General features: G+C 46.2%; 1 protein-coding gene across 1 annotated transcript in view; it reads right to left on the reverse strand.

The window, feature by feature from the left end:
• tenm1 (teneurin transmembrane protein 1) overlaps nt 1–14014 on the reverse strand; it is a 153030-nt gene that overhangs the window by 45942 nt on the left and 93074 nt on the right. Inside the window, exons 10-18 of the mRNA XM_037462334.2 lie at nt 13625–13819; nt 11432–11632; nt 9521–9706; nt 9345–9374; nt 9079–9225; nt 5442–5676; nt 4139–4258; nt 3779–4040; nt 2149–2434 (exon numbers count right to left, since the gene is read on the reverse strand). Of these exons, the coding sequence (XP_037318231.2) occupies nt 2149–2434; nt 3779–4040; nt 4139–4258; nt 5442–5676; nt 9079–9225; nt 9345–9374; nt 9521–9706; nt 11432–11632; nt 13625–13819 (1662 nt within the window). The remainder of the gene's footprint in view (nt 1–2148; nt 2435–3778; nt 4041–4138; nt 4259–5441; nt 5677–9078; nt 9226–9344; nt 9375–9520; nt 9707–11431; nt 11633–13624; nt 13820–14014) is intronic.

Below are 14014 nucleotides of genomic sequence, written 5' to 3' on the forward strand. Positions count from 1 at the left end.
CAGCGTGAAAAACATGTTGACCAGCAGGTCACCAACATGTCCGCGTGAATCCAATGCCTGCGGCAGTACATCTGAGCTGCCGGGTTCATGAAAGAAGGAAATATGACTGGCAAATTGTCTGGTACTCTGGTACCAACTCGCTCCAACGTGCGCACAGGGGAGCCGAAGGGAGCGCGACCGCGGAACGACCACAAGGGCGGTTTGCACGTTCCAGGGGGGCGGCGTGCATTTGACTGTGATCAGGGGGGCACCCTTACACCGCCATGTATGTCCTTCTCGAGCAACAATGAACATTGAATATACAACCCTTTTTCTTCTAAACACTAATGTACGCGTTCATGTGGCCTGCTGCACAAATTGCGCGTATCCAGTGCAGTGGGCCCGTCCCAACAGGGGAAAACCTGGATTGGGAAGATCAAGACCAAAAGGTGGGCAACGGGAAAACAGGAGCAACTGGGGGGGCGATCAGAGAGTTCAGTGGAAAAGGGAAGATAAGGAAGTGCAGTAGAGGACAGAAATGGAGTGAGTGTGGAGGCAGATTTGCAGGGGAGGGAAGGGCATAAGAGGGCCAGTGTGGGGTTGGGGTTGGAGTTCAGCGAAGAAGGTCAAATAAATAAAAAGGAAACAAGATCATAGGAGTTGAGAAGAGGTGAAAGATCGGGAGCGAGCCGGAGCAGATGAAACGCAGCTCGAGCAGATAAGGGGAGGAGGGGACGGATCGGGGGGGGCGAGAGAAAGCCTCGGCACGGAGAGATGCAATCTTTGTGAGAGGCCGTAACACTTGAGTGGACAAAGCTTCTCGCGTGGCTGCGGTATCTCAGCACTTATAGAAAAAGCTCTTTCTTGCAGCTCCACTGTTTGTCTTTTACCTTCCGTGCGCACACGCACACACACACACTCACACACACACACACACGAAGAACGTTGCTCCTCATTCTTCCGTCGGCAGGATGTCAGAGCAATACAGATCACCAGCCCGAACCTCGATAACAGCCTTAAAAAGGGCTGTCTTTGCCACAATGACCCAAAGGTGCACTCGGTTCTGTATCCAGTGTGTCTATTTCTCTTTGCAGAGGAGAGAGAGAGGACACATTCATTGTTCATGCACGCATGCATAGAGCCACTCTATGCATGCAGGTGAAACAGGTACTGAAGTACACGCATGCATTGCTTCTGGCAACGCCATGAAGTTGTCAAACCCGCTATACATAACAAAATAGCATAAATTATTTTTTATCCGATCTCCCCCCCCCCCCCCCCCCCCCCGAGCAGTGAGGTCACTCATTTACAGAACGATTGAAAGAGATGTTGAAAGAGACGCTGAGAAGACTTCCGGGTTGTTTGTGGGATTCATACAATTTGATGCTCTGGTTGGTATTTCTGGATGGTTTGACGAAGCAGATCATAACATTTGATTTCTAGAATTTAGTTTTTTACCCTCACAGCGCTTCAACAATACATGTCATCGTTCCCCCATTCACACCCGGTCATACAGCGACGGAAGGGGGCACCATGCAAGTTCCATCAGAACTGTTAAAGAAAACTCCAGCCTACAGGGGAACTTTGGGGTGAAGTGTCTTGCTAAAGGACACATGAAAATGGACTTTATTTAATTGGTTTGAAGGGAACATTTATTCGCCGTTGAGCTGTACCAATATATTCATCCAATGAAATCCTGAGCCCAGTTTCAAGGAATAGTTAAATATTTTGGGAAGGTTGCATATTCATTTTTCTTGTTCAGCCGGATGAGCAGATCCTTACGCCTCCCACGTCTGTGCATGAAATATGCAACGAGAACAGGGAGAATATTATCTTTGTATAAAGACTGCAAACAGTGGAAAACAGCTAGCCTATCTCTCTTTAAAGTTCACAAATCTACCCATTAACACTTCTAAAGCTCTCTAATTACTCATTAATATTCTGTTTGTTAAATCCATTCACAAACAGAAGTAAGTAGGAAAGGTGACAGAGAACAAGTGGATGGATTCCGTAGGAACCGAGGAGGTGGCCTTTAGCGCACATGGTCAGTGGCGCACACACACACACACACACACACACACACACACACACACACACACCCCCTTTGTATGTGAACCCTTTTAAAACGGAAATAAAACAAACATTTGGAGTGTTTTCTATTCAACCCACCAGTTGCGTGAGTGAGGCCCCACACCTCCTGGCCATATATATCAGTCTTGTTCCAGACCAGCCTGTGGACCAGGCCGGGCCCGGCGGGATACCAGCGCTGGTACAACCTTCCCTGGACCGCCGCGCGGACATGCACCTTGGAGAGCCCGCCCAGTGGGGAGATGGGGGACAACAGCGAGGGAGGTGTGAGGAGGATCCTGAGCAGAGAGAGGTAGCCTGCAGAACGGGTGCTCAAATAGCTCAGCTTCATATAGGCTCCGGGGATTGAAACCTCCTCCTGCACCGCCTAGGGAGAGAGAGCGAGAGAGGGAGCACAGCGAGAAACACGGGTAGGGAAATCATGTGAGGAATAAATCTGTTGTATCATTACTTTGTTTTCTTTAATAATGAGCTGACAGGCAGGTTCAGGAAGACATACAGCAAAGAGCCGGCAGTACACCAAATGTGTCACAGTGGACAACGCTTGCATAAACGTCTTATTGTTTTTAACTGGGTGACTAACGATATCTGTCCGTGGCCATGAGTGTTTTCTTTTAAAGAATATATCTCTATCCTTAATTGTCATGGACGAGCAAAATAAAAAGCCATGCTCATTTCTCTAATAAACAGTGAATTCGCTGTTGCGGCAGACATCGATTCATCCCGTGCGATATTTCTCATGGTGGAAATCAGATACTGTTTGAGTGTCTTAAATCAAATTATCTCTCAGACGACTATCTCCAACAGATTTCTCCTCTGAAGTCTAAAAGCTTAGATTCCTTTTTACACGGGTCAACACGGTGGGTGTTACTGAGCTTACAGGGAACACCAAGTACTGTTCCTGCAGATCGTTTTTTTTGCTGCCTTGTGTTGTCCCGAGGTTAAAATGTTCCTCGTGTGTCTTCGTTTCCACTTTCATCGGATTTTGTAAAAATGAGCTTGAGCTCGTGCAGATGATGTGTTGTGGATATGAATGGTAATTTATGTAAAAAGCACTTTACTTTTTCCACAAAAGGATTGTGTGACCGAGGCGCACATTGGATAGAGCAATCTCTGCAGTCCATCACGTGTCCAGGTAACAAGAGGACAACTCTGCCGGGAATGTTATTTGGGACTGAAATGAGGTCGGGTTGAGGTTTTGGTTACTATGAAAAAACATTTTTTAGAATAACAAAAAAGTCTTTGGAGTCACGTAGGAGGGTAAATATATAATCACCGGTCTGACCTCCACACCTGACTTTCAGCCACCTAATTTGCTTTTGTGCTAGAGAAGTTTAAGGATGGCGTGCTAATTTGCATTTTACTCATTCCTTATTTGCATGATGCAAATATGAATTGAGCTAAATTTGCAGAAGCCGGGGGAGACCGGGTGGGTTAGTGGGTTAGTTGCTGAGCTGTAACAAATTGAGCCGATGCTCCACATCCTGCTGTCTGAAGACACAAAGCATTGCATTGTTACATTTTATATAGACTCGTGACGACATAGTCGGCGCTAAGCCCCCCCTCGATGTTCATTTTGTCTATTCTAAGTGTATTAATGCGGAACATTACGAATACGAATCGGATGGGCCTCAGATGTGCACAGGCCATACCACAGACGATTCATTTCTTCAGGATTGGATTTTCTGATCCTAGTTAAGTGGTGTCGTACCTGCAGCTCCGGCACTGCCGGGCCCTTCTCTGCACATGCCCCTGTGTATCTGGGCAGCGGGTAGGGCAGCACCAGCGGGTAGGGGCTCAAAACACTCCTGACGTCACACGTGGGAGTTTGAGCTTCCTCTCTGGACATGGTCACCTGATCCAGAACCAGGAAGTTGTTGTTTGGCGTCCAGATGGTGCGCGTCTGCAGCAGGAATGGTGGCCGCTGGAACATCAGGGTCATAGACATCGCGCCCAGGGTCACCAGGTCAAAACTAGAGATAAATGATGGAAAGATAAGATTGGAGTGAATTGGAAATAATTAAAAAGAATATATATTTCTTTGGTGCATTTCCTTTGTAGATGTCTCTACCTTCCGTCCTGCCTGCTGATGGTGTAACCGTACTCTGGATGCTGTGGGAAGGTGATGTTGACTCCGACCAGAGGCGAGCCGTCCTGCAAGGCGACGCTACCTCGAACCACGGCTACCCGGCTGGAGAAAAAAACAAGACAGCCAGTCGAGACACAAAGAAAAGGGAGATGCTTGCTTTACAATGATGGAAAAAATAATGACTGTTTGAAGAGAGAGAGGAATATTGTTCCGGGCGACCTTGTGTGTGCAGGAACAGCAAAAAAAAGGCATTTTCTTCTGCTCAGTGGAATCTCTGGCACAATGAAGTCTGCCAGATTGCCAGGATACGAGGACCATAAATATAGCTGCACCCACAGTAAAACCTTTCAACACACTGTCACGTGAAGAAAACAAAAACGTACGCATCATGTTTATATCACAGTGACAGTGACACCTGCAGCAGAAAGGGATGTGTTGTTCTTTAAACAGACATCAAACTATCAGTCATATCCAGACTATTTTGAAAGATTCATCTTGATTTTGAATGAAAAGTGTGAAATACACTGCTTAAATCTGGAATAATCGTTGAACTGGTCAAATGAAGACAAAGTATGGCCGACACGTGTGACGCACACGCACACACACACACACACACGCACACACAGATGGAGCCTGTTTCTCCAGAAGAGGGATAAATGAAGGATGGTGAGGGTTTCTCCTGGGTGGCTGCTTTGCACTGTTTGTTACTCCTGTCCTGAAAGCTGCCATCGATTTTCCCTCTGAAAAACTGCCATATAATTAATTAATTTGTTTATTGTTTGAGTGAACAGGAGGAGGGGGAAACACACACGCACACACACAATTTTTCAGATCGGCTTCACTTCTTGTTTGCCCATCCCAACTTTCTAGGTCATCACGTTGCCGGTGATGTGCATTTCCTCTGTTACTGACGGGTGAAAGCGAAGGCCATTAATATGTAACAAACAAATACTCTAATGCATTTGTAGCCCGCCACTGATGTGCGAGGACGATGCGCTGCCGCGCCCCTGCTGGTCTCGGGGGGAGCACAGATCACTGGGAGGTGTGCGCGGACATGGAAAGCCTCATTTACATGCAAACGCACACTCGTTCATTAAACAAATAATGGGCAACGGACGAACCGATGCATTAATACGGATGCATTTACTTCATTACACGCACCTCCCGCCTGTCCACGTACCATATAGGAGGAGAGCTCAAGGACACCGACGCTGAAAACAAACACTTCGTGGTAGTTGGCATGCATGCGTGAGTCCGGGCAAACAGAGAGCACGCCAGCACATACCTGGTATCAAAGGGCACGTCTCCGGGGAGGGTGTGCGTGGCCGCCTTGCCGAGGAGGAAGCGTATGCGGCGGTAGAAGCTGTGGGTGTGCGTGCTGGTGGGCGAGGAGGACGCGGCGGGGAGCGGCGGGCTCTGCTGGAGCAGGGCCATGGGGTCGGTCGAGCCGTGACACAGGGGGTCGGAACCGCAACTCAGCTGCTCGCAGCAGTCCGGGTCCACGCAGTCCATGAGGCCGTCTGACATGAAAAAAGGGGGTAAAATACACAAAATAAAGAATGCTAAAAAAGTATCTTTTAAGTCAAATTAAAACACAGACACACTCACAAAACAGCGTTTTATGAGGGGTTGGCTGTTTGGAAGGGAGCTCGAATTTACACGCTGAACATGGGCAAGACATTAACATCTTTATTGTGCCTGGTCAATAAAGGCTTTAATAGAGTTAAGTGACTAAGGTGCTGAGAACACATTTCCATTCTAAAGGCCAATGTGCTGCATATATCCGCAGTGGAAAGGCTTGAAGAAGACGCCATAAAGGCTCGCCAAGAAGCCATTTTCACACTGCTCGGCCAATAAGAAACCCTCCCGGGGAGTAATCTCCACCAGGACAATAAACGACGCATGCATCATCATAACCATGCGTATCAATCAAATGAGATTCATTAGGGGCCATGAGTGCACAATTTAGCGGCTATTGTTATAAATCAGACCCGAATATCGCGCATTATTTGAACGTGGTCCACAAAAGTTCCCGGGATGAACAATGTGCCGCGCATATGAACCGAGGCGGCAGGTAATGGGAGCCAGGCTGGCATTTGTGTTTCCTATTTCAAGCCTGTTTCTGAAAAGGCAGGAAGCGGGGCTGACATTTAAATGCATCTGACCACAGAGCAGAGAGCCAAAGGCCAACAATATTCTATTATAACCTCCTCCTACAAGGTAGCGGAGTACAATGGCTGATTTCCATAATAGTCACTACTTTAACTCGAAAGCACACTATTAATTTAAATTCTAATATCTTTACCATTAAAAGAACACAGTCGTTTTGGGCTTATTACGTAGGCACTTTTTAGCATTGCAGACAAAAGGGGCACAGAATGAATGTAGCTTTAGAACATATGTAATCCATATAAGAATTTATGTGTACACTCACTGATGTGGGGAAAGAAAATGCTGTTTTTTTTCTTCCAGGAGGAAGAATACATGCACAGCACTCTCGCTGCCAGGTGGAATGAATGAAAATCTCTTTATTCTCTGATTACTTGTGATAGAATCTTTCCATCTCTGTCTATCTTCAGAGACAAAAAGATTGATGCGAGAGACGACTATGAGTGCTGACGGTATATCTGCCAATTATGGGAGAAAGGCGATAGAAAACGGTGGTATCTTAAAACCTGTGCAGAGAAGTGTGAGGATTGAAAGAGAAGAGAAGCGTAAGATGTCTCCATAAGGCTTTGTTAATGAGTCTCTCGCCAGCGGATTGATCCCCGAACTGAATAGGTTGAGATGCACCGTGCGCATCATCAATATTCATACGAAATTAAGATTCTATATAATATCATGTGGCATGTGCTGTATATTGCTTTTTGCACAGAGAGCAATTTATTGTAATGCAAAGAGAAAGCTGTCCTTTCCTCCACCCACTCACCACCTCAACCTTCACTTCCCCCTTCATCCAGCCAGAATCGGATATTGTATTAAGTCAACACATACTGTATGTTAAAGGGATAGTGCAGCAATTCAGCAGTGCACTTTCGGGGGAGGGTGGAGAGAGGGGGTGTTTTCCTGCCCGGCTCTGTTCAAATCTTCCTACGAGAACCTCTGAAGCTGACAGATTTAAAATCAAATTTGTTTAATCCATACAAAAATGACAGCAATTTGTTGCTTTAGTGGAGGGTTATATGACTGCTTCTTGTGGCACAGTGACTTCCTGAAATCACACAACCTCACAGGGACGCAAGACTCCGGGAACCTGCTGCTCTTTATACCCAAGGTGCAGCTGGATCAATTGTCTCGATCTTCTGTTCCAGCTATCTGAGGGAAAGTATTTTTCCTCTATGTCAAATGATTTGCATAAAATCTACATTTTTTTGTTTGTTTTTAGTCTGTGGTCTGTAGTCTCGAGCCCCAGCTGAGATAACCTCCATTGACATCATTAGGGATATTTATTTCAGACCCGACAAAGCTGCAGAGCCACAGAGGAATTATACCATCGTACAACATCTTCATGACCGGTCGACCTTTGGCCGTTAAATCGATGGAAAAAAGCCAAAATGAGGAAGGGTTCAGTTTGTTCACGGTGGGACTGAATTTGATGTTGACGGACAACGCTGCAAATGTATTTGGTCGACAGTGTGACGGCACTTCAACTCTTGGCTCGCTCCTGCTAAACGCCACAGTGTAAATGGCCATTAAAAACACTTAATCCGAACAATGATGTAAGCCGGTGGTCCGTAAACCCCCGGGCCACGGAGCGGTACCGCACCGCAGAAAAAACATTCAACTTCTTCTTTTGTCTTTTTTTTCTGAATTATTTGTTTTATTTGTTGGATTCTCTCCTAATTACGTGGGCTCGTACCTCTTAACATATTTCCCAAGCATCACCAAGCGTTTTTTTTTTCACGTTTACAACTACCCCCGTCCGTCGGTCAGACCACTACCACCCTAATCCCCTCCCACGCTTTCAAGACCGGTTCCGGAAAATAGTGTCTAACATGGAAACGTGAGGCCAAAAAAGCTTGGGGACCACTGATGTAAGCCACTAACATGAAAAGCATCGGTGCCTACGCTGTGCTGCCAGGACCAGCAGACATTTCCCATTGCCTGGCTCTGGGGTTATAATCCAGGCTGAGGGATTGCATTTCATGTTTTGAGCAGCCGTCTACGCTTTCAGTCAGTCGTGTGGCTTTGATAAACATTCCGCCGAAAAAGGTAGGTATGCGTTTGAGGCTTCCCGCTGTTGCGTGCACCGATTCAAAAGCCACTCATCACAAAGCGTGGGTCCATGAAAAAATAAAATGAAACGCTTTTTGTCTAAACAAGACACAACCTCGTTTTCTATGACGGATTACAACATTGGCTTAGCAGGCACGTCCATAATGGATATTTGATGTTTTAAAATGCATTGCAAGCAGTTATGTAACAGTGCACTACATCCTCCAACCTATGTGTAGGAGAAACTGCCTTACGTTGGACTGAAAAGGGAGGGAAGTGAATACTATAAAATGTCTCTTTCTTGTCTCTTCCCCTCGGGATAGAACAGCGCTGCTACAAGGCTGAGCGACACACACCTCTCACCTGTCATCAACAACTATTCTGCATGGTATGTTGTATTTAGTCTTGAGAAAAAAATCTCCAAGTGCCTTTTATCCTACCAGGTGGTATGCATATTAGACATTTGGCTGTGATGAAAGGGAAAGTCAAACACACACACACACACAGATAAATCCATTTCAGTATAATAATGACCAGCGGGACTCTACAGGCGTCTCGGCAGGATTGCGACAGCTCGGGAGGATGCAAGGGAGGGTCGACAAGAAGGAGGAGAAACAGGAGGGACAATAGGCCACAAAGACAGAAATGAACAGGGGCACAAAAGAGAGAAAAGGGATGGAAAATGATAGATGATGTTAGAATGTCACCTCCATCGTTGTCTGTTCCATCACTGCAGTCAGTTTCCATGACAACGCTGCATCCAGGCCCACTCCATCCAGCCTGGCAGATGCAGCGCCAGCCGCTCTGCTCCAGGGTACAGCGTCCGTGTCCGCTGCACAACCCCGGGCAGCCGTCTGGAAAGGTGCGATCCACATGTGCACACGCACACACAGGCATAGTTGGGATTTGTAAGAATGTCAGAAGATCACAATAGGTTTATTTTATTCTCTTTTATTCGGAAAAGACAAATTACCTTTCACAACAACATCCAAGTCATGAGTAACTGTGAGGGAGAGGAAAAAAAAGGTGAGAATTGCGCAAGAGAAAGCAATTGTAACAGTGACACCTCTTGGAATCTTATCCTACTAATCAAAATATCACAAGAAATAATCTGACACTCCCACGTGCACACGCACTCCCACAGCTCACCCATGTTGCAGTGCTCTCCCTCCCAGCCAGGCTGGCAGATGCAGGTCCCGTCGTGGCACTGGCCGTGTTCTTCACAGCGAGGATGGCACGCTCTCTGGTCGCACGCAGCGCCAATCCAACCCTCCTCGCACTGGCACTGGCCCTCGGAGCAAACGCCATGGCTGCCACATGGCACCGGGCACAGCTCTGAACAAACAGGGGGGGAGTACACGTGAGAAGAAAAAGAAAAAAAAAAGCAGGGTGCGGGTCGGAGAGGGAGGGAGGCAGGGAGAACGAGAGCAAAAGGAGGAATTTAGTGCCGGAAGAAGGGAAAACGGTAAAGGAGACACAGGGGACATGTACAGGGAGAAAGTTAAAAAGAAAATCCAGAATGGGGGATGTTAGGTGAGATGCAAAAAAAACAGTAGCTATACAAGTGGATGAAAAAAGTCTACTTTCTCACAATACATAATCCTCCCACGTCTAATAGCTGAGATCCCTGAAGGAGGAGAAGAGTGAATAGACTCATAATAAAAGCCAAATGATTCGTATTTGCACCGCATATTTAAACTACAGGGACTCAAATTCAGCTCTATTATTCTTTTCTGACATTTTGGCCAGATTTAGTGGTTATGTTAATACCTCTTCTTTCCCTTCATCTCTCCATCTTTTTCTCAGTCAGCTTTCTCTTTTAAGAATCCCATTCCTTTCTCTCACCCTCGCAACATCTTTTTAAATTTCGGCCCTACTCTTTTCTTTTTCTTTTTTTACTTCTCCGCGCTCCTCACCATCCAGCTCCTTCTCTCTCACTGCAGAGGCAAAGCCTCATCCATCAGTAAAGAGAGGAAAGTGCTGGAGGCGCACAAAGACTACTTATCCAGCAGCAGTAAAAAGTTATTTCAATTTAAATATACATAGCATGGAGAGGGGCGAAAAAGTGGATTAAAGTTGGAGAGTTTTTCAGCTCTCCATTAGAATTACATTAGCTTAGCTATGCTTCAACAAGACCAGGATGTAGCATGGCAGAGTCCTTTTGATTAAAAGCCCGGCAGGTAGAGAGAGGCCGCTCATATCTCAGACACTCAGCCTCGGTCTGTCATTATCACGGGCTATATCACTATAATAAGGCGTGCATACACCTGAGAGCCGCGGCTAATGCCAATTGCCTGCAAATCATTGGTGTGCACGGTGAGGCGGATCCTTCCCCAACGCCAGCGTTCAGTTAGGCGGAAAAGAGGAAAATCAGCGCTATAATGGCTATTTTCCTCTTTGGCAGTTTTCACTTCAAGGACAAGGACGCTCTCTCACTGTGTACCGCAGAGTGCCGCATGCTATACATCTGACAGTACAGAACACATGCTTTCACAATAGCTAACTCGCTGCCTGCTCTTCCCCGGCCGTGTAGAATAGCTGCCTATCAAAGCAGGCGGAGTTCAAGGAGGTCAGAGGGAGAGTTTTACAGCTCTATTCAACAACCGTGCACTGTCTAATTTTGCGGCGTCTGAAATAAACATCAGCGAGCTCTTAAGATGCAAAAGTGAATGTTCCTCAGAGATCAGTCTCTGAAAGCCCTCGGACTAAAGTGAGAATAGAGGCCTTTTTCAATTCCCTGCCTGCCTTTATTTTCTTTTTTCCCCTTATTTAGCTAAAGGGAATGTGTGTGTGTGTGTGTGTGTACTTATGCATAGGTTTAAATGCGTGTTGCAGGAGAAGTGCGCAGTAAATTGAGTGCTTTTGCAAAGGGGAGGCTCCAGATCGTCATGAGGCGAATCTCAAAAAAGTGAGTGAAAAAGCACACCATCTCCGGTCCAAAAATGTTCACTTGCGTCTATCAAATATGCAGAAAATAGTATGTGGAAAGCCTATGCGTGCTACCTCGCCAGCACACTAGCTCTAGCATGAAGTGGGTGAACCCCAATCCTCTGGTCTCACCAGTGTAACAGTCCGGTCCTGTCCAGTTGGGCTGGCAGGCACAGGCGTCCGACTCAGGCAGGTAGGTGCCGTGTCCCGAACACTGCTCCTGACAGGCTGGCAGCGGTTCATCGCAGCTCACTCCCGCCCAGCCTGCCGAGCACACGCACTCCCCGCGCACGCATACGCCGTGCCCGCCGCACTGAGGGTCCACGCAGTCCACTGCAGAGAGAGAGAGAGAGAGGACAGAAGGAAGAGCGAGAATGAGTCAAGGGTGAGAGCAGGGAGTGAAAGGGCTGCGGGGTGGTTGGTGGGGTGGGGGAGCCGGCCTCATTATAATCATCAGTTCACCGGGTATGAAAGCAGTGTTCTTTGCATCCCATCCAGGAGTTAACCACCCCAGCTACAATCCCTGTATCTGTTCCACAACATTACACTTCATAGGACACTTGGCTTTGATAAGGGGGTGAAATGGGTTGGTTTGTGTGTGTGTGTGTGTGTGTGTGTGTGGGTGGTCCTCGCTTCGCTGTGTTAGAGTGTGTAATTACAGCTCTGAGCGCCAAAGCTCAGCACAGTTCGGCTCAGCTCAGCTCCGCCGCTCAAGGTCAAACACCTGATTTAGTCTCTGCAGGCCGAGATAGCGCAGGCAGCAGCAGGGCGGTCTCTGGGACAGCTGTGCCATCAGGTTATCGTCAAGAGTAACATCATAATTGTTTTAGATATCATGGCTTTGTTTGTTTTGGCTAATTTATTGGGTGGTTTTACAATGGACAGCTGCAGGGGGAGGCTGTGAGTAAGGCCCACAGCTGGTTTGCTGTACAACAGTGAGGTGCCTGAGTGATCTTAATCATTTAAAGCATGCTCATTTCAACCAAAGGCTCTTTTTAGTCTCTTTACTTTAAGGTTTATGTCTTGGCTACAATATTGTAACAGTATTTAGAGGATATTTCAAAGAAGTTATTACATTGTGATACAATTTCAAATTGTTTAGTTTTTTTGTAGCGATAGTTAGAACCATGCTCGGAACATTTTAGCCTTCAATATTGCCCAAAATAGTATTTTATTTTTCCAAATAAATGTGTAATTACTATAGAGGTTTCCACATGTTTAAAGTTCCTGCGACACACAATCTCGGCTTTCTTTGGCTCAAAAGAGTGATGTTGCCATGACGCTATCTAGACTGTATTTATATACTTATGTGTTCGCTTTGTTTTTATTTTCCCCATGAAAGGTCATGCCGAAATAGCTACGAGCAGTTTCTGTTTGCAGTGTACTCATGAACTGACTCACAGCAATCGCTATGATTGCTTTTTTATTTGCAAAAATAAGAACATTCATCCACTGAAAGAGGAAATGTCTGAGATTCCAGCGGCATGTGAGATATTCTCTCCAATTCAACGAGGTTCAGGATTAACAATCAGCGTCAAAGCTGCATTCAGTTTCCACTTAGGGACACTTGACTAAGTAGGAAAACACACCACTTATATACTTACATCACTTTTAAAAGTTGTTATGGCCAGTGCTGTCTGCGCTAGTTTAGCTGCATTTCTCTGGAGCTTGTTGTTAGCGTCTGTGTTTTCTGAATCCAATAGCTTAGCTCTGATGATTCCTGTTGCTCAGTGACAAGCTACAATTTCCCCAAATAATTTAGTAGGTCAGTAGGTGTGGCTTGATATTTGTAAATATACCACTTAATTTAAATAGTTCATTATGTTTTTATATTTAAATATAAAATAATATAAATTAAAAAAAAAATCACTAGTTATTCAATGTCTTGGTTTGCCTGCCATTTGATTTTAAGGCTGAAATAGAAAGAAAATGATCTATGTTTGCCCTGTAATAATTTAAATTCTGAGTTTTCCCTCATCCTGAATGATGGTCTTAGAATAGAAGGTGCTGTCTCCTGTACAGATTGTAAAGCCTTAAAAGACAAATTGATAATTTGTGCTTTTGTGCAGTTTAAATAAAAGATTGACTTAACTGATTTCTATTCCATAGAGCTGAGGAGGGGCATTAATTCTCTGTGGTTTTGACACCAACAGAGAGACCCATTCATTTAATACATTCTCAGCACAAACATATCGATTAGTGCAGCTCTAAATGTAATGCTCGCATTAAGCAACCATAGCTCGGTTAAAAAGACTGCCATTGAAACATGTAACAGTGGAGCCGTCGTTGCTGTGCACGCGTGTCACCACGTGAGCACAATCTTACCTTGTTCACAGTTGACCCCTTTGTAGGCTGGCCCACATATGCAGATTCCCTGGATGCAGGAGCCGTGGTTGGAGCAGGTGGGGTCGATGCACTGACCTTCCTCCACGTTGCACTCAGCCCCCTTCCACCCGGCCAGGCACGCACACCTCCCCTTCTCGTACACACCGTTGCCGCTGCACAACACTGGGCACGAATCTGTAACGGCACACGCGCAGATTACACCCACGTCCTCGGTGGCACACACACACACACGCACGGACGCAGCACTGCAGTATATTAGCCGGGCGACCGCAGTAACCCGCCGTGAGCGGGGCTACGCTCTCTTATCTCAGCTGGTGCGCGGATTCAGCAAATCCTCAAGCAGCCTCTGTCCCCCTTTCTTCCTTTTGC

Source organism: Pungitius pungitius, chromosome 2 (genome assembly GCF_949316345.1).
Source record: "Pungitius pungitius chromosome 2, fPunPun2.1, whole genome shotgun sequence".
Taxonomy (NCBI): Eukaryota; Metazoa; Chordata; class Actinopteri; order Perciformes; family Gasterosteidae; genus Pungitius; species Pungitius pungitius.